The sequence below is a fragment of the Tamandua tetradactyla genome, chromosome 10 (assembly GCF_023851605.1).
Source record: "Tamandua tetradactyla isolate mTamTet1 chromosome 10, mTamTet1.pri, whole genome shotgun sequence".
NCBI classification, from domain to species: domain Eukaryota; kingdom Metazoa; phylum Chordata; class Mammalia; order Pilosa; family Myrmecophagidae; genus Tamandua; species Tamandua tetradactyla.
The window spans coordinates 72,533,882-72,557,288 of NC_135336.1; the positions used below are offsets into that span (position 1 = coordinate 72,533,882).

At 36.9% G+C, this 23,407-nt stretch overlaps 2 protein-coding genes across 10 annotated transcripts in view; one reads left to right on the forward strand and one right to left on the reverse strand.

Moving 5' to 3' along the window:
- NRIP1 (nuclear receptor interacting protein 1) overlaps nucleotides 1-20,752 on the reverse strand; it is a 107,167-nt gene extending 86,415 nt beyond the window's left edge. For 2 of the 9 annotated variants that reach the window (XM_077118726.1, XM_077118735.1), the window contains exon 1: nucleotides 19,529-19,696. The gene's annotated coding sequence lies outside the window, so the exon portion shown is untranslated. The other 7 variants (XM_077118727.1, XM_077118729.1, XM_077118731.1 and 4 more) reach the window with 7 other exon arrangements.
- Nucleotides 19,756-21,718, forward strand: LOC143648536 (uncharacterized). The gene is made up of 2 exons (XM_077118737.1): nucleotides 19,756-20,103; nucleotides 20,915-21,718. The coding sequence occupies exons 1-2, from the start codon at nucleotides 19,784-19,786 to the stop codon at nucleotides 20,943-20,945; spliced, it is 351 nt and encodes a 116-aa protein (XP_076974852.1). The 5' UTR covers nucleotides 19,756-19,783; the 3' UTR covers nucleotides 20,946-21,718.
- The last annotated feature ends 1,689 nt before the right edge of the window (nucleotides 21,719-23,407 follow it).

A 23,407-nucleotide genomic window follows, 5' to 3' on the forward strand; every position in this document is an offset into this window, starting at 1 on the left:
ACAGACAGATATAGAACACTTCAGCCAAAAAAGAATACAATATACATTCTTCCTGAGTGTACATGGATCATTCACCAGAACAGACTTTATCTTAAGGCCATAAAACAAGTCTCAGTAAATTTTAAAATACTGTAATCAAATGACCTATCTTCTTCGACTTCAATGGAATGAAGCTAAAAATCAATAAAGAGGGAGAAATGGAAAATTCACAAATGTGAAAATTCAATAATGTACTCAAACAACTAATGGGTTAAGGAAGAAATCACAAGAGAAATTAGGAAATATTTTGAGGGGTATGACAATGAAAACACAACATACCAAAACTTATGAAGATGCAGCAAAGGCAGTGTTGAGGGGGAAATTAATAGCTCTTAAGAGCTACAATTAAAAAAAATAGAAAGACTTCAAATCAGAGATCTAACATTAAAACTAGAAGACCTAGATAAGGAAGTTCAAACTAAACCCAAAGTGAACAGCAGGAAGTAAAAATTAGAGCTGAGATAAACGAAATGGAGAACAAAAAACAACAGAAGGAACCAACAAATCCCAAAGTCAGTTCTTTGAAAAGATCAATAAAATTGACAAACTTTAACTAGACTGACAAAGAAAGAGAGGGTACAAAAACAAGAAATAAAAAATGAGATATTACTTCTGTCCCCGTTGAAATAAAAATAACTATGAGAGGATACCACAAACAACTGTACAACAACAAATTAGATAACCTAAGTTAAATGGACAAATTTTTAGAAACATATAAACATCAATCCCTGAAGATTTAAGAAATCTCGACAAATCAATTGCCAGTAAAGAGACTGAATCAGTAAACCAAAACTTCCAACAGAAAAATGCTAAGGACCAGATGGCTTTACAGAGGAAGTTTACAAAATATTCCAGAGAGACTTAAAATTCAATTATGCTCAAATTCCTATAAAAAAATGAAGAGGAGGAACACTGCCTAATTATCTCTTATCTCTTAAGAATCTAGACACAAGAATCTTCAACAAAATATAAGCAAACGGAATCTAATATTCTTCTTATATGAAGAGAATACAACATGATAAAGTGGGATTTATCCCAATCAATATAATATAGTATACTAACAGAATGAAGGGGGAAAAAAATCACATGATCATCTCAATTGATGCACAAAAGGCATTTGACAAAATCTAGCACCTCTTTTTTTATTTTTATTTTTATATTTTTTATTTATTATTTGTTTTATTTTATTTATTTTTATTTTTATTTTTTGATACATAGGCCAGGAAATGAGCCCAGGTCTCCCACATGATAGGTAAGCATTCTACCACCGAACGACTAGCACCTCTCCTTGATAAAAACACTTAGAATACTAGGTAGGAATAGAAGGAAACTTTCTCAACATGATAAAAGGTATATATGAATAATCCACAGCTAATATCCTACTAGTGTAAAAGACTGAAAGCTATTCCTCTGAAAGCAGGAATAAGATAAGGATGCCCACTGACACCACTGAAATACTGTACTGGAACATTTCAACATTTCAACATTGTACTGGAAGTTCTTGCATGGCAATTAGGCAAGAAAAAGAAATAGAAATAAAAGACATCCAAAATAGAAAAAAAGAACTAAAAATTTCCCTATTTGCAGATGATATGAGCCTATGAAAATCCTGAAAATACCACAATGAAGCTACTAGAGGTAACAAATGAATTCAGCAAAGTGGTGGGGTACAAGATCAACACCCAAAAATCAGTAGTGTTTCTATACATAAGCAGTGAACAATAAAGAAAACAACAAGAAAAAAGTTCCATTCACAATAGCAACTAGAAGAATCATATATCTAGAAATTTAAATCTAATCAAGGATAGAAAGGGCTTCTAAATAGAAAACTGCAAAACACTGCTGAAAGAAACTAAACACAAATAAATGGAAAGACATTCTGTATTCATGGATTAGAAGACTAAATATTGTTAAGAAGTCAACCAAACACAAGTGATTTATACATTCAATGCAATATCAATCAAAATTCCAACAACTTTCTTTGCAGAAATGGTAAAGGCAATCTTCAAATTTACATGAAAGGGTAAGGGACCCCAAATAGTCAAAGCCATCATGAGAAAGAAGAATGAAGCTGGATGTTATGATATTAAAACTTATTACAAAGTCACAGTAATCAAAACAGCATTGTACTGGCACAAGGACAGACATATAGATCAATGGAATTAACTGAGAGCTCAGAAATCAACCACACATTTGTGGCCAACTGATTTTTTACAAGACTGCAAAGACCACTCAATTGAGAAAGAAAAGTCTTTCCAACAAATGATGCCAGGAAACCTGAATCTCCATTTGCCAAAAAAAAAAAAAAAAAAAAAAAGAGAGAGAGAGAGACAGAGAGAGAGAGCAAACTGGACCCCTACCTCACACCTTATACAAAAATCAACTCAAAATGGAGCAAAGCTTTAAACTTAAGGGCTAGAGCTGTCAAACTCCCAGAAAAAACACAGGGAAGCTTTTTCAGGACCCTGTGCGAAGCAGAGGTTCCTTAGACTTCGCACCCACACACATGCAACAAAAGAAAATATGCATAAGTGGAATCTCATCTTAATTAAAAACTTTTGCCCTCAAGGACTTGATCATGCAAGAAAAAGGATAACCTACACAATGGAAGAACATGTTTGGAAACCACATAACCAATAAAGGTTTAATAAACTAAAGATATAAAAAAATCCTTCAACCTAACAACAAAAATACCAACAACCCAATAAAAATGGGCAAAAGACTTGAATAGACATTTCTCCAAAGAATACATACAAATTGTTTGACATGAAAAAGATTCTCAACATCTTTCACCATCAAGGAAACACAAATCAAAATCACAAGATACCACTACATAATCCCTAGAATGGCTGCTATTAAAGAAACAGAAAATAACAAGTGCTGGCGAAGATGCAGAAAAATAGGAACATTCATTTATCATTGCTGGTGGCAATATAAAATGGTGTAGCTGCTGCAGAAAACAATTTGGGGGTTCCTCGGAAAACTAGTATAGAACTACCATATGACCCAGCAGTAGCCCCACTACTACATATATCCTTAAAAAAATTGAAAGCAGGGACTTGAACAGATATTTCAATGTTCATAGTGTCATTATCACATGGAAGCAACCAAAGGGTCTATGAAGATTCGATTTGGATAAACAAAATCTGCTACATATATATATAATGGAATAGTATTCATTTGGAATGAAGTTCTGATACATGCAACAATATAGGAGAACCTTCTAGATACCATGTTGAGTGAACTCAGACAGACATAAAAGGACAAATACTGTAAGATCTCACTGATATGAAATAATTAGAATACATAAACTCATAGGGTCAGAATCTAGATTACAGGTTACCAGGGAGCAGGGTGGGAATAGGGAGTGAACGTTTAACAGGTATGGGAATGGGATGACGGAAAACTTTTGGTAATGGATAGTGATAATGGTACCACAACATTATGAACATAATGAATACACTGAATTACACATTTAAATGTTAAAGGGGAAAATTTGGGGTTTTACATATTGTACTAAAATTTAAAAATTTTAAAAATCCATGGAACTGCACATGAGATGGACTACAGTTAATAGTAGAATTATAAAAATTTGCTTTCCTCAATTTTAAGAAGTGTACCATCACAATACAGGTGTTAATCAGGAGGGTGGCCTATGGGCATCCTGTATTTTATGCATGGCTGTTCTGTAAACCCACAACCTCTCCAATAAAAAAAAAGAATTTTTTGTCCATTAAATTCGATATATCTCACATATTTAATTTATTACCTAAGTACATTTATATACTCAAGTCAATCTTTTGTAATTTAAGAATGATTTAGTGAAATAAAGTATAAAATTTATGCTTCTTCACTTTTACTACAGAGAAGGATAAAACTTTTTTCATTTAAATCTGTATTAGATTCAAATCATTTCAACTGATGTTTCTCCACAAAGAACATAAAGATGAAAATATTATTTAAATACTACATTACTAAATAAACTCCAATATCATAATGTCACTTTCTCTTTTCCAAACAACTAAAATATTTCAATTCCTATCTCTAAGAAACCAATTCATTCACTTTTGAATAGCTTAGTAGCTAAATAAATGCATAAATAAAATCAAGCAGCAATTATTAAGATTATGCACATATAGCTCCGAGTGACCAAAATCATCATCTTCTTTATATATTTTAATTTTCTTTCTATAAGAAACAATCCAAGCTCTTTACAGGATATGTATGGAAGCTGCATAACCACCTAACAATCATGGTTCACAGCCTCTAACAAGGGTAAGAGCCAGAAAAATCAATCAGAATCTTCCAAGATTGTTTCCAATGTTCTTGGTCACATTTTGATTTGAACCCAAATCTCAGGTTGAAAATAATCATCTGATAAAGACTATAACTTTGTGTTATTTCTCAAACATTTCCCTCTGCTCATCCCAAAGACTGAATACGTTATGTACCTAAAGCTCATTCATTGTGATCACAATATCAGCAGTTCTATTACATCCATATTCAATTACAATTTTCCCTCCTTGACTAAAAGAATATGTTACAGCCAATTTTTACAAGCACAGTCTAGCCTTGCTGTATCTTTGTATGGACTACAACCTTGAACTGAAAATGAACTATATTAATGGCATCACGCTTAAAGCTTTCAAAGTTGAAAAAAGAAGAAAGTCCGAGTCTAGGTTCAGACACACTTCATTTTAACAGCATGAATCAATCTCAGGTGAGCACAGTAAATCCTGTCTACAGAGTGTGTGTTATGTATTGTATGCTCTCCATTTCCTCTTGCCTTTCCCCTTGCCCTTCCACAGGAGGTCAATGAACAAAATATTACAACTATATATATATATTTATATAGAGAATTTACATAATCTATTCCGCTGCCTGTAAAAGAGGTATCTACATAAAGCTACCAATTCTCCATGCAACATCAAATCCCCTCCTGGACTGAGAGAAATACCTTGAGACACTCATAAATGAAGAATGTGACTCAAGCTCTAAGACAGAACAGGCCGAAAAAGTACCCCATAAAATCAAGTGTATCTACAATAGGCCATACCTCCACCTGAAACACCTGCTACTGATCATGTTAATTCGCAATTCCATTTAGCAATGCTTTTCCTCCCTCACCTGCTGCCTCACCTATCTTGTATTCAGACTCCATAAACAGCAGTTATCCCCCATTATAAAACAGTTGACGGTTAAAACAATGAGCTAACCAAGAAAGTACAATATTCCATAACTGACATTTACTGCATTGGCCTTGGACTTCTAATCTTTGGCAGACAGGCACACAAATCAATCCATCAGCTCATAAAGGTGTGCTTTTTTAACCTCTAAACAGATGGGATTGGCCAGAAGTGTCTGGTATGTCAAACTGCTAATCACTGCTGCCCTTTGCACAAAATAACCCACTTAAGTGGAGGCATGGTTGCACTGTAACCGACATTAGTCTGTGGGAAACCCATTTAACTGTCACACACTCCTGCCATTCCAGCTCTCCCTTAATTAAGCCTAAAGCCTTATGCTTTGACCTTTTGTTCTAGCCTATTAACCCTATCTAGTACAAGTTCAATTATGTTAAACTAAAAAATTTTGCTGTAAATATTAAATGCCACGCTCAAAAAATTCTTAAGGGACATCCTACCAGCCCTCAGTTATATGCACTCAATGTATTTGAAAGTAAAACCTTGCTTTGGAAATACCACTGATTCTGACAGAGTTAACGGGAACCAAATTTTCATTCTAATCCAACCCTCTTATTTTATAAAGGAAACTGAGGCTAGAAAACATTAAATGACTTGCTCATTACATAGCTTTATCACAGCAGAGCCATTATAATAACACCAAGCTAATCCCTAGGACTAATGCTTTATTCTTCATGGTATCTTGGATTAATAGTTAAACAACCCGGCAGTAATAAAGATACTATTATTTTCACCACAAATTACTACCTTTTACCATCCTATAGAATATGCTACACAAATAGACTAACAGCAAAATAAATGATCATGTCAACACAATTTAGATGTAATTTTCCCTTCCCTTCACACCAAAACTTTCTATACCCTCACTATTTTTTTTTTCTTTTTAGAAATAACAATCATCACTGAGGACTGCTAAAATCCTACCATATTTTAACATTGAATATGTACAAACACAATTTTTTTTCTTTCCTGATACATAAAATAGGGCAAATGACTTAAGCTACAGAAAGCAATTACATCTTGCTACTTAGCCCCATTGGACAAATACACAGTTGGATGTCTTTAAAAGTATGTCTTTTTAACAGCTGTATGCATACAGATTGCTGTTTACATTTAGCAGAATTCAAAAAAACAGTAAAATTCTCTGCAAAAGAAAATCAAATACAATTCAAAACAACATGCTATCATGACAGGGATATTTTGAGCATATATTACTATATGCTATTATTCCTCCTTCCATTTACTCTATAACAACTAAAAAAAGTTAGCACTCACTGGACAATTTAAAGATCAATAACATAAAACAAATGGTTCTAACTTGTTCTATCTATGACTGGTGTGAGCAAATGCATATTAACTTTAAACATTCAAAAGACAAAGTCAGATTTGAATTTCTGAAGAATCATAATTTATCTTTTTTGAATGCCAAAGGTCCATTTTTACCTATCCTCAATATTAATCAATACAGTCACATTTTGTCTTTAGCAACTCTGAACCTTAAAGGTTTAAGAGAACATGCCACTGAGTGGAACATAGTAATTTTGCAAAAGCAAAATCATTTTAGAATGGTGATTAAACAATGAAATATTTCCATGACAGAATGTACTACTTTCAAAGGGGAAGAGAGTCTTGTATCACATTCTCTTTCTTCCCCTTTAAAAGTGAATGTATCCATGCTATTAGAATGATTCCTTCAAAAGTAAGAATCTCTTGGCACTATCAGGACCAATATACACAAGGTAAAATGTAAAACGTGTGGATGGATGGGCAAAGCAAGAAGTAAACACTAGTAGCAGGACAACTATCAGCAAATTAATGATTCAGACTCTAATTTGCCTTTTTCATTGTCAAAGATAATGATGTGAATTTAAATGAGACATCATGCCTTAGCTACAAGGGTCAGTTCATGAAAATAGAAATTAAGATTAGATCTCTGTTAAGGAATCCAACAGTCGCAAGTACATACTGATGTATGGAAGTTTATGCACTCTAAAACACCGACTGACAATAATGAACAATTAAAGGGAAAGGAATTTCAGGTACCTGGGATAAACAATAATGAAAATATGATATAGAATGTATCACATAAATACTAAAGGAGCTAATTTTCTTTGGACATATCTGCTAGCTTGTCTTCTTCTATGACTTATGGACATGTGAATACACAGAAAATTTGTGAGCCATGAAAGGAGACGTTTCTTGTTTACAAAACACATTCACTTCCAAGTACACATAAACTCAAATATGGTAAAAAAAAAAAAAAAAAAAAAACCTGTCTTCACAAAGCAGAAAACTAGGTTAATGTTATTTTAAGAGCACTTAAAAATATACATTCCAGATAATCCACACATTTTCTTTAGCATTTGAAAACTGCTAGTCTAGAAATTTCCAGCTCTATTTCAAAGTAATTTTCATTTCTGCCTCCCATCAACAATTATTAATCTAGGTGAGCACAACAGTATTTAAATAGTCAGGAATTTTACCTCTGGTAAAGAGCAAATCCTAATTTTTAAGCTATGACAAAAGGGCTTCATATACTACTGAAGTCTCAACTTTTTAGGTTTTGAATCATCAAACCTATCTTCACACCCTCTTAATTTGAAGATTATTGCACATCAAAATTAACTCCAGATATAAGATTTTGAGATACTTCCACTTTTCCAAGTAATCAAAGTCAAAACAATTAAATGTGATAGGTTGATGAATCCTCTTGACTTCTGGAAAAGAAGCTAAGGAAACTGCCTGGAAGGCTGTAGAAATATTCATTTTGTTTCCTTTAAAAATTAAATGTTGCCCCTAAAGATTTTGCTGAACATGTTTTCTGATATAATTTGTGTATTTTTGACATACTTAGTATTACAAAACAAATTATTTCAAGTGTGAATTAATTATAATGTCACCAACAGTTTAGTCTCACTTTTTTCCCTCATAATTAACATCTCTGAAAGATAATAAATTTTAAAGAAGAAATATCATTCCTTTTAAAAGCTCTAATTTAAATAAAGAGAAAAAAGGTTAAACAGCAGCTACTATGCATAAGTTATGCATAATATTAGCAGCTGTACCATGGGATTGAGAAAACCTTCTCGACCGAAAGGGGGAAGAGAGAAATGAGACAAAATAAAGTGTCAATGGCTGAGAGATTCCAAACAGAGTTGAGAGGTTATCCTGGAGGTTATTCTTACGCATTAAATAAATATCACCTTTTTAGTTAAGGCATAACAGAGAGGCTGGAGGGAACTGCCTGAAAATGTAGAGCTGTGTTCCAGCAGCCATGTTTCTTGAAGATGACTGTATAATGATATAGCTTTCACAATGTGACTGTGTGATTGTGAAAACCTTGTGTCTGTCTGATGCTTCTTTTATCTATCTAATGGACAGATGAGTAAAACATATGGATTAAAAATAAATAAATAATAGGGGGAACAAATGTTAAAATAAATTTAGTAGATTGAAATGCTAGTCATCAATGAAAGGGAGGGGTAAGGGGTATGTATGGAATATAAGAATTTTTTTCTGTTTTCTTTTTATTTCTTGCACTGAATTGATGCAAATGTTCTAAGAAATGATCATGATGATGAATATACAACTATGTGATGAAAAAACAAAAAAAGAATGTTGAAATAAAAAGAACACCTAGGGCAATATATTAGATTCTACAAGGGTTCCAGACACAAGAGTAACTTTCCAGAAACCTACAACTGCCAGATGGGTCCCTGGATCAGATAAGTCCTGAAACCTACAGGGTCCAGCCTCTCCAGAACATCAGATAGTTTCATCTCCCTACCCCATTATTAGTGACAGACCCTTCCAATATGAAAAAGTTAGAATGGTCATAGTTCAAACACCCCTAAAGAGAGGGATGGAAAGACCAAAGGTGATGGTGGAGTTATACAGTGAAGACAGGATTTAACATATGGATATGAATGCTGAATCATTAAATTGCTATCTCTTTTAGTCTCTAGTATCTTAGAGCAGCTAGAAGCAAAAACCTAAAATTGTGGAATTGTAACCCATGACAAACTCTGAAATATGTTTTACAACTAATCGTGGTGCTGTGCTTTGAAATTTACTGCTTTTCTGTATATATGTTATTTTTCACAAAAAAGAAAGAAAAAAGTTGATTGTGGTGATTAAAAAATATATATTTAAGCCTTCTAGCCTCCTATATTTTGGAGCAGCTAGAAGGAAAAATATGAGAGGATTGTATGGCAGCCCATGACAAACTCTGGGCTGTCCTGTAACTACTTGTTGAAGAGTGCTTTGAAAACTATCGCTTTTTTATTTCTTTGCTTTGTATATATGTTATACTACACAATAAAAAAGTTTAAAAAATATATTAGCAGCTGTTATTTATAAGTATATAAAGGACCATCCCTGACCTAAAAAAAAAAACCAAAAAACAAAAAACCCAGGTTTTTCCAATAGTTGAGACTGGTACAGTTCAATTTAACAAATGCTTACTGACAGCATTCCATGTATCAGACACTTACAGCGCTTCTATTCACGGAGCTTCCAGTCTACTGAGGGAGACAGAAGCATCTAAACTCTCTTACATGCTATGATCCATGAGTGAGAATAATTCTTTACAATTTGCTTTGTCAATGCCAAGAACATGGTCAGTCTGGTCCTCACAAAAAGGGCCAGAGGTTTCTTCTCTCTCTCGCTCGCTAAGAGGTGAGGGGGTCCTAGTTGCCATGGGTTCATGGCACATTATCATTACTGGTCTGAACAGTGCCCTCTCATTTTATTTATCTTCTGGAAGAAGAATACATGAATGAGATCCATAATCTTTGCATTATGATCCCAATTTTACCAACAGACACAAGCACCACCACTGATGCTTTTAGAACATCACTCTTTAGTAGTTAAGTAGAGTGGGAAACTAAAAGCATGGTGGTCACACCAGTCAATTAAAGGTACTGGGCTGCATTGATCTATGAATTCAAAGTGCCCCTATTGCTTTCTAAATCAAACTGAAAATGTACATAAGAAATGAAGCAAGAAAAGATGCACACCTATATTGTAAAACTTCTCCTTTAAAATTCTCAACCTAGAAATTACACTGCAAATATTAGACTATCAAATGGATCATAAAACTGCTTTCAAGATTACATTTTAATAGCAGGAGAAGAAAATAAGCTACAAGATGAGGGGTGATGTAGGAGGCCCTTTCTAACTCCACATCTCAAAACCCAGTTCCTTCTGGTCATTCCTTTGGGGAGCATGACTTTTACTCCTGGATCCAAGGCCCCAGATTATTAACTATCCCTTAACATCTGATATACAACCCCTTCTTTCTGAAACCGCTTTAGCAAAAATCAAAAAAGTGTGAAATAAATCGAGATTTGATATCTTATCCAAGGTCCACCCAAGTGCTCTCTGACTTTAGAAACTTTAAGGGCTCAATTTCCCATTCTGCAAAATATACATAATAAATGCTTTGAAATTTTTAAATTAACAACAAAAACCATTGGAAGATAAGTAATCATGTAGACCATTGTATCACATGGATCTCCCCAGCAATTTAAAAATAAAAAAAAAAGGACAGGTGAGAAAGAAAAGGGAAGGGAAAAAGAAACAAAAATAGGAAAGGAAGGAGGATCAAGAATAAAGCAAGTGGTACATAAGAGCTAAATATTAGCATCTGATCACTACTTGATTTATAGTACACACTAACTAGCTACGCACTATTTTCTTAAGCTAGATGTCTTCATATACCAACTTGTTTGAAAATGGGGAAGTAGGACAAGGTACCTCTAAGACAAGGGCACTTAAATTGGGAGCATCCATAGCTTTTACCAAATTCCCTTCCAATCTGAAAACATAAAGATCCTATGCAATTATTTCAATTTGTGAAAGCCTCAAGCAAAAGAAATCCAAAGTGAAAAAACAGAAGGAAAATGTGGCCTTGATTCAGATTAGTCAAGGATTACCCGGACAGTTAAGAGTAGCTTTTTAGTAATACAGCTAACATTGCACTGCTTTGATTTTTGTCTTAATAACACCCAGATATTGCATAAAATCCAAGTGGTTAATGAAAATTTTTCATCTTTAATCCTTGTGCTTGGCATCATGTAGATTCCATCTATTTCAATTAAATTTTGAAAGAAGGCATGAATGGGGTAGGGAAATAATATAAATATATATTTGAACTCCACAGGTTTTTCCTCCTAGATTTTAACATTCTTTTTTTATTTGACAGAAATATAATAGTCTCTTCGCATAAGACAGTAGCAAAACATTTCTTTTGCAGCTTTTATACTAATCCTTTGTTTTTCCAAGATTACCTTGGCAATTGAAAATCCAAAGCACACCAGAAGCCTTATTACTCATCTTTGTGTCTCCAATACAGTTTCAATTTGATGGTACCCTTTCAGTTTACAGGGAACCACTCAGCTTGATTCTTTTGGGTTCAAAATTTCATAAATTTTAAATGAGGCAAGTAAAAAAGGTGAAGAGGTTTATTACTCCATTTCTCACGGCCTCAACAATAAAAGCACATGCCTGATGTGTAAGAATACACTATGTGCCACAAACTTCAACTCGAAATTCTCTTTCCTGACCACCTTCTACTCCCTAAAATGAAGCCAAGTCCTCATCTTTTTGCTTCTGCTTCTTTCCAATAAATTCACAAATGCATTTCTTCCTTGTTTTACAAAGACTAGTTTATTAGCATAGCATAGTCTTTAAAATAAAATTATTGTCGGTGAAGATATGGTCATAAAAAAATCATGTTAAAACATGCAATAGTCTTAACTTTTCAGACAGGAAGAGCTATGGCTCAGCATTTGCTACAACTGCTCCTTGAAATGGACAAACATAATTAGCCTTGGGAACACCCGGATTAAGACCATGACAAACTGTTTTAATGAACTGTATCAAGAAACAAAGTCGCTTTCTCTGCCTCAAAGAATACGGAGGTAATTCTGAGATGTGCTTCATACCAGCTACTGATGAAAGGAAAAGAACCTGTACAGTCACCCTGCTGACTCCATTTCCCTCTGGTAAAGGAAGCTCGTCAGAGCAGGGAGTGGGACATCACTCTCTGTAAGAACTCACACAAACTACTGCAGACTTATAGTTTAGAAACAATATGCCCTTCCAGTGAAACTGGTCTTTGAGAATTCAGGCTGGGAGGAATCTACATGCTGCGTGAATTTTGAAGCAACCAGGTTTGGAACAGCGTTTTTCCTGATTTCCTGAAAATCGGATGGAAGCTGGTATTCTCTTCAAAAGACATATTCTCATTGAAAAACAAAGTATTATCAATAAAATTAGCTGTGTGACCTCAGGCAAGATACTCTGACATGTCCCATACTAGGCTTCTCTATCCATAAATAGAGAAAATGTAACCTGTATGTCTTAGGGAAATCGTAAGGAATAAAGAGAAAATGAGTGTAAAAGCAGCTAGCACAATGGCTGGCACAAAGCAATTATCACCAAAATGTCAATTTTCATCCTTCCCCTCTTCCTCCTCCTCCAATAAAAAATGAAAAGGCAAATGACTAAACTACAATTTTTGGTAATCTAAGTTTTTCCTCAGTCACTTGTACTCCTCAAACTATAAGCTTGAAATCTTTATTGCTTAATGACAACAACCTCAATTTAACACATAGACTCAGAATTCTAAAATTTAGAAATCAAATCCAAGTCCTCGTTCCAGTTCTATAGATTCTACAGATGTTGCCCAGAGAGATAAAAGAAACTTCCTGGTATTAGATATTGGTGTAATAACAGAATCTAAACTAGAAAAATGTGCAGGTAACAACAAAACAGATATATACTGTTTTTTAGCAATGATTTTCAAAAATCAAAACCGACCTTATGGTTTACATGACCCACTGTGCAAATATTCCCTTTACGGGGGAAAAACTTCAATTGTGATGAATTCATTTTGAGGATATTTCCTATTTTTTCATTTGTAATGTTTCATATGCTTTCAAATACTTTTTCTGGATATACTCTACCTTTTTTCTGTCCTCACCTCACTCCTTTCTTTAATTTGTGTCTTTTCCAGTTTGTAAATCTACAATCTATGGTAAACTACCTAGTATTCATTGAGGAATCTAAAAAATCTTTAAAAGTGCACTTTTCACAAACCAGTTACAATTCTTTAAACATTTCAGATATCTTGACTTCTAGAGAAATTCCTCAAGAGGGAAGTCCCTTTTTATTTTTAATTTCTAATTCTCAACCTTTTATCATGTTCTATTACACACCAGGCTCTCCTACTCACATTTTATCATCAAACCACCACAATTCTATCACTATCCTCATTTTAAGATTGCCTGTAAATGTAATTTCCTTTCTTACTAGTGCATGCTAATTTATCATCTGACTTTTTTAATGCAGTAACATATCTGACACATTCACATATTATGTACACTGTAGGTGAAAACCATTAGAAGCATTAACTACAACAAGCTATCTTGCCCATTACATATGACTTAAGTTTTCTCTTTTCTAAAGCTAATTTCCTACACCACACTTTAACTAGGGCCTTGACATAGGTGGCAAAGAAGGTGAAAATAAGATAAAGGAGACTACTACTAACACACGTTCCAAACAATTTCTTAGTCTGTGATTTGTCCTCAACCCATTAGCAAATTATAGGTTTGAAAACAGGGAGCAGCTTTGACTACCATTTAACAGGTGACTGAGAAATGACTTTTTTAATTAGAAGCCCAAGGATGAAACTCCTTTCCACCAAAGCTCTGAATAAACACCTACAACAGGTCAATCAGTTTTGTCCTGGTCCCAGTGGTATCTTAAGCTGATGAATCAAATTCCCACCAGGCTCCCAGTGTAATATTTCTTGAAAATCCAGGCTTAGTTACCTAGTGACCTGGAATTTAAGGCAAATAAGGGTCTCTTCCTTCTATCCTTAAAGGTTTTTTTTTGCTATAGACCCAAAGTTATAGTAGCAAGATGGGTTTTAATTTAGAGCTTCTATTCCCTGAGGTGTAAAAATAAGTTAAAATTTTCTGGTGAGACTGAGCCAGGCTAACTGAATTTCAAACACAACTATCAACAGAATTAGTTCTGTTTCCACGTTTCTTCACAAAAACTTTTTTATCCCAGCCTTATTTATCGAAAGTTGAGAGGGAGGGATAGATTAAGGCTTTAATCACCTTTTTAGCCAAAGCTACAACATATTCTGGAGTTCCTGAATTTGTTTCAACTAGAAAAACAGATCTAATCATAATTTTTAAACAGGTAGATTATGATGCAATTATCCGTACAATTATCTTCAAGAACAGTCTTAAAATCTGATATTGTTGAAAAAAAAAAAGTAAATACAGGTGTCCTTTTATCTTAAGCTCAAAGAGTGACTTTTTCTCCATTTTTGAGCTGTCACTTTTCTAAGTTCCTCAAATCTGCTTCTCATTTTATTATTCCTAGAGTTCTATGCTAAATGTTATCCCTGGCATGGTTCAAAGTATTAGTTTTAATAAAGTCCTAATACAATGCCAACATATATCACATTTATGTTATCACTATCCCTGTTCTTCAATACGTTTTATAAACTTAAGAAAAACTTTCTTGTGTTTCAGATATATTTATAACCTAAAATACCATACATTTTATAACGATTTATTTGCAATATTTGCAAGTATAGATATCAATTTCAATTTCAAGGTCAATGATACAGATTTGGTATTATTACTGACAAAAATTAGCATAATTTACCATATCGGTACCTAAAGCTACTGTAAAAATTAAAACCACACCTTCATAACTGCAGCAAAATGAAAGTAAAACTGAACTCTGATATTTAGAATACTAAATACCCGGCGTTCATCAAATTAAACATTAAATCCCAAAAAAGAATTAAAGAAACAACAGAGATGTCTATATTAAGTTTGTAAAGAAACCCTGATAAGATTTCAAAGTCTCTTTGATCCCAATTCTCCCCCAGTCTTTGAATCATAAGATAATGTGTTTAAAGAAAGCATTTTTTCCTATAGCTATTTACATCAAGTTATCTTTATCAGAAATCCTATAAATGAATTCTCCAGTTCACCAACCAACCAGTTTTCCATAAGACCTTTGGAAGACTCCAGAAGAGAACAGATTTTAAAAAGTGAGCTAATAATAATGTATTCTCTTCCAAACAAACTATAATTCCAGGTTCCATTCTGGTACTCAATTTTAATCCTCCAATTAGATATATTTAAGAAAAATTCAAAAACAAAGTCTGCCCATACATATATGGAGAACTTGTCCTTTCTCCCTCCTAAAACAACCACCGTTTATATAATATTGCTGCTCTTATAAAAGGGAATCCATTACCATGAGCAATTCATGTCCCTGTTTCAGCATCAGATGCAAACAGGATACGGAAACAAGATCTCTCTCCTCCATTTACTTTTTGTTCATCCCAACCTCTGGACATAATTCTCAGTTTCATTCTACTGGCCTGTTTCATCACCTGACACTGGTTTTTACCTTTTCAAGTCCTAGTGACCACCTTGGTGTTTTATTTCTGTGATTGTTCTGTTATGTAAATACTGCAGAATAAGTTTACTCAGCTACCCTCCCCTAGCAGGCCCCTCAAAACACTGCAACTTAATGCTTCTTGAACAATTTTACTCACAGATTCAAACTCATATATCCTGGAAATCCCCACCCCTGTATTTTATTGAATATGTTTCTCTAACTTTTCAAGAGTAGTCAAAAGTTGTTTTTAATAAACATTTCTCCAGTTGAAAGACATGGTTACACAGGGCTTTCTTAGGACAACGAATAATTTTTCCCCCTTCATTCACATAACAATAAATCACTGTTCTAAAAAACAAAACCCAACCTGACTGTGCATCAGTCATCTTAAGGGAAATATGGAAAAAAGCACAAGAGTAAAGAAACTTCACCCCACCATAGCAAGAAGGGAAGTTACTAACAATGGCAATTTTCATAGGAGAGAACATCCAAAAATGTAGAATTTATTTTAGAAAAGGGGACGGAAGAGAGAAAGAGAGAGGGAGAAATCACAACTCTTCCTCTTTATTACCTAAACTTGAAAACCCAACTGTATCAGCAAAAGTTTGAAAAGCAAAACCAAACCTGTCACAATTTTTAAAAACAAATTTTTATTGATAAAAATTAGATGTTCCAAATTTACTTTGAGCATTATTATCTCTAACCTTGTTATACAAAACTATTGCTTTTCCAAAAACATTTAAAATATAAGCTTTTAAGCTTCTTACAATCTTAAGGTTTCAAAATTTAAATTCTATCCCTTTAATCTCATATATCTGAAGCCACTCTGAGTTAAAACAGCTTATATGCCATCATCTTTCAATGCACATTTGCAATGGAATCTGTACAATTAATAATAACCTTCTTCTCCCTCATCATGCTAGAAAGTCAAAGATGACATATTTCCTTATCTCCCTATTGTTCTATTAGATTGACATATTTTGCCTAATCTGTCGTCTTCTATAAAACTCTGCTTTCAGATATGAGTTAATTCATTTCTAGTTGTCCTCAATGTTCTAAAATAGTGATATCTGACAATACAGTGCTCTAGTTCTCTAAGTGCACCTAGCATTTAATTAAATATCTTGGAGGCCATCTTTCTCTTTAAGGAAAGAACATTACTTCTTCCATGGACAATGTGAGAAGCCACGTGGCAACAAAGCTGCTTCCCTAAGGTCTCCCATTTAACAGATGGTTTTATTTCATATAAGTTACCAGAAAGATAGATTATCACTTTAACTTTTCTCATATCTCTGAATCACAACTCTAATATAGTCTACATTCTCTCTTACCTTTGAGTTCCAGACTTTCTAGAGTTGTAATAATCATATTTTTACTTTATCATTGCTTTTGTTCATATGGACAACAAAATACCCTAAGGACATTTAATTTGTAAGACTCTTGAATCTCTGATAATAATCCAGAAAGTCTTTAAGCAATCAAAGCTACCTTGGAATAAGAGCTGAAAATTCCATTTTAAATTATTTTGAATTAATAACTTTTGGAGAATAGCCCACTGAACCTGAAATGACATAATTTTCAAATGTAAAGGTGGCATGTATAATTTAAATTGCCACTTGGTATTTTATTACATAAATAACTGTTCTCTTGGATGGCCTTTTGAAAGCCAGCACTTCTTAATCATTTTCTTGCTATATCAGAACAAAAAGAGACGTGTCAATTTAAGCAAACTTCAAGAGTAATAAACTAACAGACTCTAGGTGGTGGTATAGGTTATTTTTTATCATGATGTTTTGTTTTTAAAAGCACAAGAGTTAGATGGCCTTTAGCCTCTTCTACAGCTACTCCTTTATTGCGAACTTTCAATATTTCAGGATGTTTAAATTACTAAAATCACTGGTTCTGTGAAGTTTGAAAACAAAGGCAAGAAGCGACTCTAAATCAAGCCTTCTCATAGGCATTAAACATGGTTTAACTCCTCAGAGGCAGTGTAAGGAACTGATTTAAATAAAACAAACAATAAACAGTTCTCATTTTTAAAACATTTAAATAAATAAGAATAAGGCACTTTTTAGGGTTAAGTTGGGAACGAGCTCTTTTCCCACTAGAGTCTGAAATAGACCAGTGCAACCCTGGAGAGTACTGGCTGTCCCATTCCTCCTTCTCCTTTGTCTCTAGAAGCTAAGTCAAGGCAGAGAAAAGGTAGTATTGGTGATGAAGTCACTGCTCTGTGTACCATTTAAACCTTACTTAGGTTACTAAACTTCCCAGCAAAACCAGAGAAAACTTACTTGGAAGTTGAAAAACATTTCAACACACTTTAGGCAGCCAAACCACACTGAAGTGCCGAGCAGATGAAGCACTATTTGTTTTAAAAGTCCACTTTATTTCTCTGTCTTTTCAACAAAGGTGGCAAAATGATGATTAAATATTAAATAATCTCATCAGAAAGATGCTACCGACTTGCTGAATCTATGATTCACTAATATGCAAGTTCAACGCAATTCATAACTTTAAGAATTCTTGATGAATGAATTACCAGAGCCCCTTGCATCACAAATTCCACAAGACATGTAAAGAACCGACATCATATATATAACCCGACAACCATATTTACTTGGGACACTTACAAAAGGTCTCCTTCTAAGGAAAATATTTCCCCCATAACCTCATGTTTAAACACCTACATTACCGGAGACAAAATACAGCTCAGTTCTACTAACTGAATTGAGTTATTGTACGTAGGAACGTCTTTATTCCCCACCACCACGAAAAAAAAGTCCCATAAAAAAATTTTTAAGTGCATATCATTCTGTTCTTTTACAAGCTTCAGAACCCAATTAAATTACCAACGTGATAAAAGATAGAAACTCCGGTAACGCTTCAGAGATCAACATGTGTCACACACTCCCAGTTTGTTCGTCTCTAAGACACAGTTGATTCCTTTGTTCCTTCAGACTGAACACCAACTCCTGATTAAAATTTGGAAACTACTTTGGAAAGGATGGGCGGGTGTGCAAAGTATTTCCAAGGAAACCCTTCATAAAACAACACTCATTAATAGGAGGAACACAAGGAAAGAGAAAAGGAGCTTCCCATATCCTCCCAAGCCCTCTAAGGGCTCACTCTATATGTGAACCCGGTTCTTGACTCACAAGTAAAATGATGGTTGAGGCCTGGTGTCCAAAGAGCCCTGGGCGGACGGAAAAGTAACGGGGACCGGGCCTGGGAGACGAAAGGGGCCAAGAGCTGTCCCTCTTCCTATTCACTTTTCGTGGCCCGGAATCTGGCGAGCACAGCTCAGGGAGGCACCAGGGCGAGAAGCGGGAGCTGTGCCCGGCGCCGCCCAGGGAGCCGCGGGGCAGCAGGACGAACAGCGGCGCGGCCAGAAGCGCCGGACACTCGTGGCCGAAGGGGCAACTGAGGGGAATACGACCCCGTCCGGGCGACCCGGCCACCCCGGCCCGTCACGGCGTGGGCGACACTCTGCCGCCCCCCCACGCCCGGCCCCGACCCAGGGCCAGTTTGGACGGGCTAGCGAACCCGGGTCCAACTCCCTAACTTGCCCGCCCTCGCTGCCCTGCCCCCCGAGTTCCCAGGGAGATTCGAGCCCCAAAAAGAGGCGGGATTTCCCCGGAAACAATTCCTCCTTGCCGCCAAGCCCACGTCGCGCCCGGAGTTCGCTCCAGCCGCCGGCCGCCCGCCGCCAGCCCTCGACGCCCCCGCGGCCCTACCGGGCCAGCGCCGCCGCCGCCGCCGCCGCCGCGGGCCGCGCTCCGAAGCCGTTTCCGGCGGCGCCGGTGGCGGCTCCTCTGAGCTCCCGGGCCGCAGTCGCCACTCACCCGAAGCCGCCACGGCTCCGTTAGGCTCACTCCACGAAGGCTCCCCGCCTCCCCGTCCTCCCTTCGCACCCCACCGAGCTCTTCCGTCCGACCAGCAGGGCTGCGGAGCACAGCGGCGGACGCAAGGCCACGGACGGGCGCGCGCGAGGGCGTGGGGCCGGGTGGTCCCTCCGCCTCGACCGCCGCCGCCTCCTCCGCCGCCGCCTCCTCCGCCGCCGCCGCCTCGCAGCCTCCCGAGTTCGGGGCTCTGCTGCAATGTCTGCGAGGCTGACTTTGAGCGCCTCGCTCGCTGCCCGCCCGCTCGCAACCGCGCTCCTCCCTCCGCCGCCGAGTCCGCCGTGGCCCAGTCCCTCCCCTCGCCGCTCCACGCCATTCAGCTCTTCAGCCAAGTTTCTTAACCCTTTTTTTCCCCTCCCTCCCATTGTCACCGGGGCAGAAGCTTGCCGCCCAGGTCCAGGCAGCTCGCAGGATCTTAGGAACCCCTCTGTTTTGTTTTCTTTTCTCCCGTCTTATGGATGGCCGAGCCGGGGCTCCAGAGCCGGGAGACAGCGGGAGGATCGCGTCTGCCGGAAGAGGTGGGTGCTCTGCGCGCCCGAGTCGGCCCCCTGGGCGCACGACCCTGTCCAGCCACCCCCGACCGCCACAGTAGTCTGGACAGCTCCTCGCCGGGGCCTGGGGTATCGTTCTCGTTACACTGGCCAGATGGTTCACGTTTGGGGCACAGCCTGGGTGCCAGGGCTGCTGGCGCCTTATGGTTCTCTCTCCTCCCATTTCACCCACAACACGCGTTCCCTTGGCTCCCTTTCACCCACCCTCCAACTTCCACCTACTTGTAATTTGTGTGTCCTGCCTTCATCTTGTGGGACACGAGCACTAACTCTGGATCACTTTGACCCCACTCCCAAGATATAAGAGGCACCCAAAAATAAATGTGGAGTGACTCCGATAGAAAAACTAGGAAGAAGACCTGAGGAGTATCCTTTCAGCTCCCTGGACGGACGTAGGACCCAGAAGCAGGGCTTATCTTCAGCTGCTTTGTCACTATGTAGTCTCCAACAGAGTCTGTCAGCGAATCTACATCATCCCCGGAAAGGATTTGACCCATAAGACAAGGCAAAAGAAATAGGGCTGCCACTTCTTCTGCAGCTCTCTTCTGTTCAGTCTCCGAATAAGAAATAACAATTACATCACAAGGCCGGGGCGGCAGCGCTGTGAAGCCTCTGGGTTTCCTGCAGACTAATCTCGCTGAACCCGCCTCTAAATTGGGGGTGGGAGGAAAGGAGGTGGGGGGAGGGGGGTGTTAGACTGGTGAAGCGAAAAAGTGAAGGAAGGAGTGTCATGTATAAAACCATAATTTCTTCTTTTCCTTGTATTTTCTGTTTTCAGATCTTATCCTCAACGCTCCGCAAACATCTAACTATAACTATTAACACCCCCTCAACACCTCCCCAGATGTCAGGTTTCTTTTTGACTCTAGCATTTAGTAACTTGCCATGAAAATATTCTCAGGGGAAATGAGTGCCGTTACTGAAATTATTTTTCCTTGACACAAAAATGCTGAAGTACAGCTTAGCCTCACCCTAAAACTCCCAAATGGTATATGCCTGTATTAAAACACTTCTTAAACAAAACAAGTAAGTGGATGAAGCACTAAACTCTTAAATGTAGGTGTTCACATCCTTAGGAATTGATAGCATTTGAAAGCAGAGTTGCTAGCGCACTTAGAAAAAAAAAACCTATCCAAGTCATAAATCAGTATTCTATGCCTGTTATGTAATGGCTGCATTGTACAATTAAAATTTCCTTTAACATTTAAAGCTGTGAATGAGAGTTTGAAAATACCTTCACGATCTTGAAATCAAAACTAATTTTTAAAATTAATGCTTATTGAACCCGACAGCTACCACAGTGCCCAACACATAGTAGGAATGTTTTGCTCGATGGTAATGGGGCTTTTTAGAACAATAATTTTACATGACCCAGGTAATTCAACCACAAAATCCTTTGCCATCTTATACAGTTTAAAACTCATGTAATAGCTTATTATTTGCATTTGCCACAGTTCAGAATCTGCTCAAAGTAATTTACTTTAAAAGTCTGTTGTTCTATAAGACATTATTTATACAAGATTAATGCCAAATAGACTGTTGTAGTAAGTAATGATCAGCAAAATTGGAACTTGGCCCTTTAAGAGAGCAAACTTCTTTAAAAAAAATTTTATTTAATTGTTATATAAAGATTTTCTAAAATGCGTTGTGCTTATTTTTGCTTTCTTAAGGAGTTTATTGGATTTGATTTGGCATTTTCTTGAAAATCCAGGTTATATTAAAATTAATTATTGTAGATGGTAGTGGGCTTCACAAATACATCATGTTTCTTTTCTATATTAGGCTTCTTCCTAGCAGATAATGGTCCCAGGAACTAAAAAGTATATAAGGCACCAACTCCTGCACTGAAGGTCTCTAGAATTCTATGGCTCAGTAATTATATCTGCCTTTTGTAGTTTCTCTCTCTCCTCCATTCACTAACTGACAATCTGTTGTCCTTTCTGTTGCCAGCGTGTTGGCCTCTAACATTCCTCTCCTCTCCTGATTGGCAGCTTTTAGTCTGGTGCAAACTGAGGATACCGATAGCCTCACTGTCACAATTCTGTTTAAAGTCAAACTAAATAGGTTCTGCATAAGTGACTAATGTACTCAGTGTGTAAGGCACTGAGTACATTGTGAGTAGGGCACATTCACTTTAGCTCATGGACTTTGGGACAGGTGTTTGGACATCTCAAACGTTGCTTTTGAAAACAGTTATTTTGCTCCTAAAGAGTTTTAGATCATTGGGATTGTATGACTTCTTAATAAGCGAGGGTACACAATTAACTCAACAAGCCAAGTATTAATCCTGTCCTCTAATACGAGTTAAAAACCACTACCAAATGCTAGACGACTTAACAAAGGGGGTGCAGAAGTTGCTCACCTCTTGTTATTAATCTTTTTTCTCAACCCCAACAGAAATCCAATCATTAAAATCCTGAACTCTATTTGATCATGCATTAGTGTTAAGTAAATTGCACACCTTTTGTGAAATTCATTTTTATTTAATCATGCCAGTTGTGTTAGGGCTATTTTGTTGTTCTTTAAAAAAAAATCAGTATCTAAATTTGCTGGCTTAGAGGGTCATCAGAGGGATACTAGGGCATGTATATGTGTACAACATAGGAATGCCTATTCAGTAATTTGTGTTTTTTGGCATGGGCAGGTTCCGGGAATTGAACCTGGGTCTCCAGCATAGCAGGCGAGAGTTATGCCACTGAGCCACCATTGCACCACCCAGTTATTTGTATTTTGAAGCCAATTCTCATATTAATAAATTGTGATGTATAAAAGATGCCTTGCCATTTATATACTTAAACACAGAAGTATTTTTATAAATCCTTTGGGATCCAACATATAAAGTTCAGGCTCAATTTGCCTACCCACCACAAAGATGTAGTCTGGGTAAGGTATGACTCTGAAGTGCTTCCTAAATCTCTCCTGTTATAGCACTTATCACACACAGTGTGTAATTGGGTGTTTATTTGTCTGTATCTCACTCTAGAATGCAAGCAGTATAGGTGTAAGGTCCATATCCCTCTCATACTACCACCACCTGTCACTATGCTGGGCAAACAATAGGCATTCAGAAAATACTGTTCAAGATCTTTTGTAGCCCAGAGGGCAGTGTTTAATTCTACTTGGAATATGGGTGTAGGGCTAGGGCATTCAAGTAAATTTTATAGAGAAATAATGCTTCTGTTGGAGATTAAAAAGATAGGAAGAATTTGCCAATTAGTCTAAGGGGAATGGGGATTCTCAGGAGAAGAAGTAGGTTGTTTAGCAATAACCC

Excerpts from the sequence above, each read along its gene's own strand:
- LOC143648536 (XM_077118737.1), top strand. The coding sequence starts at position 19,784 with ATGTCTGCGAGGCTGACTTTGAGCGCCTCGCTCGCTGCCCGCCCGCTC. Across the intron at positions 20,104-20,914 it reads GATCGCGTCTGCCGGAAGAG|ATCTTATCCTCAACGCTCCG; the intron begins GTGGGTGCTCTG and ends TTCTGTTTTCAG.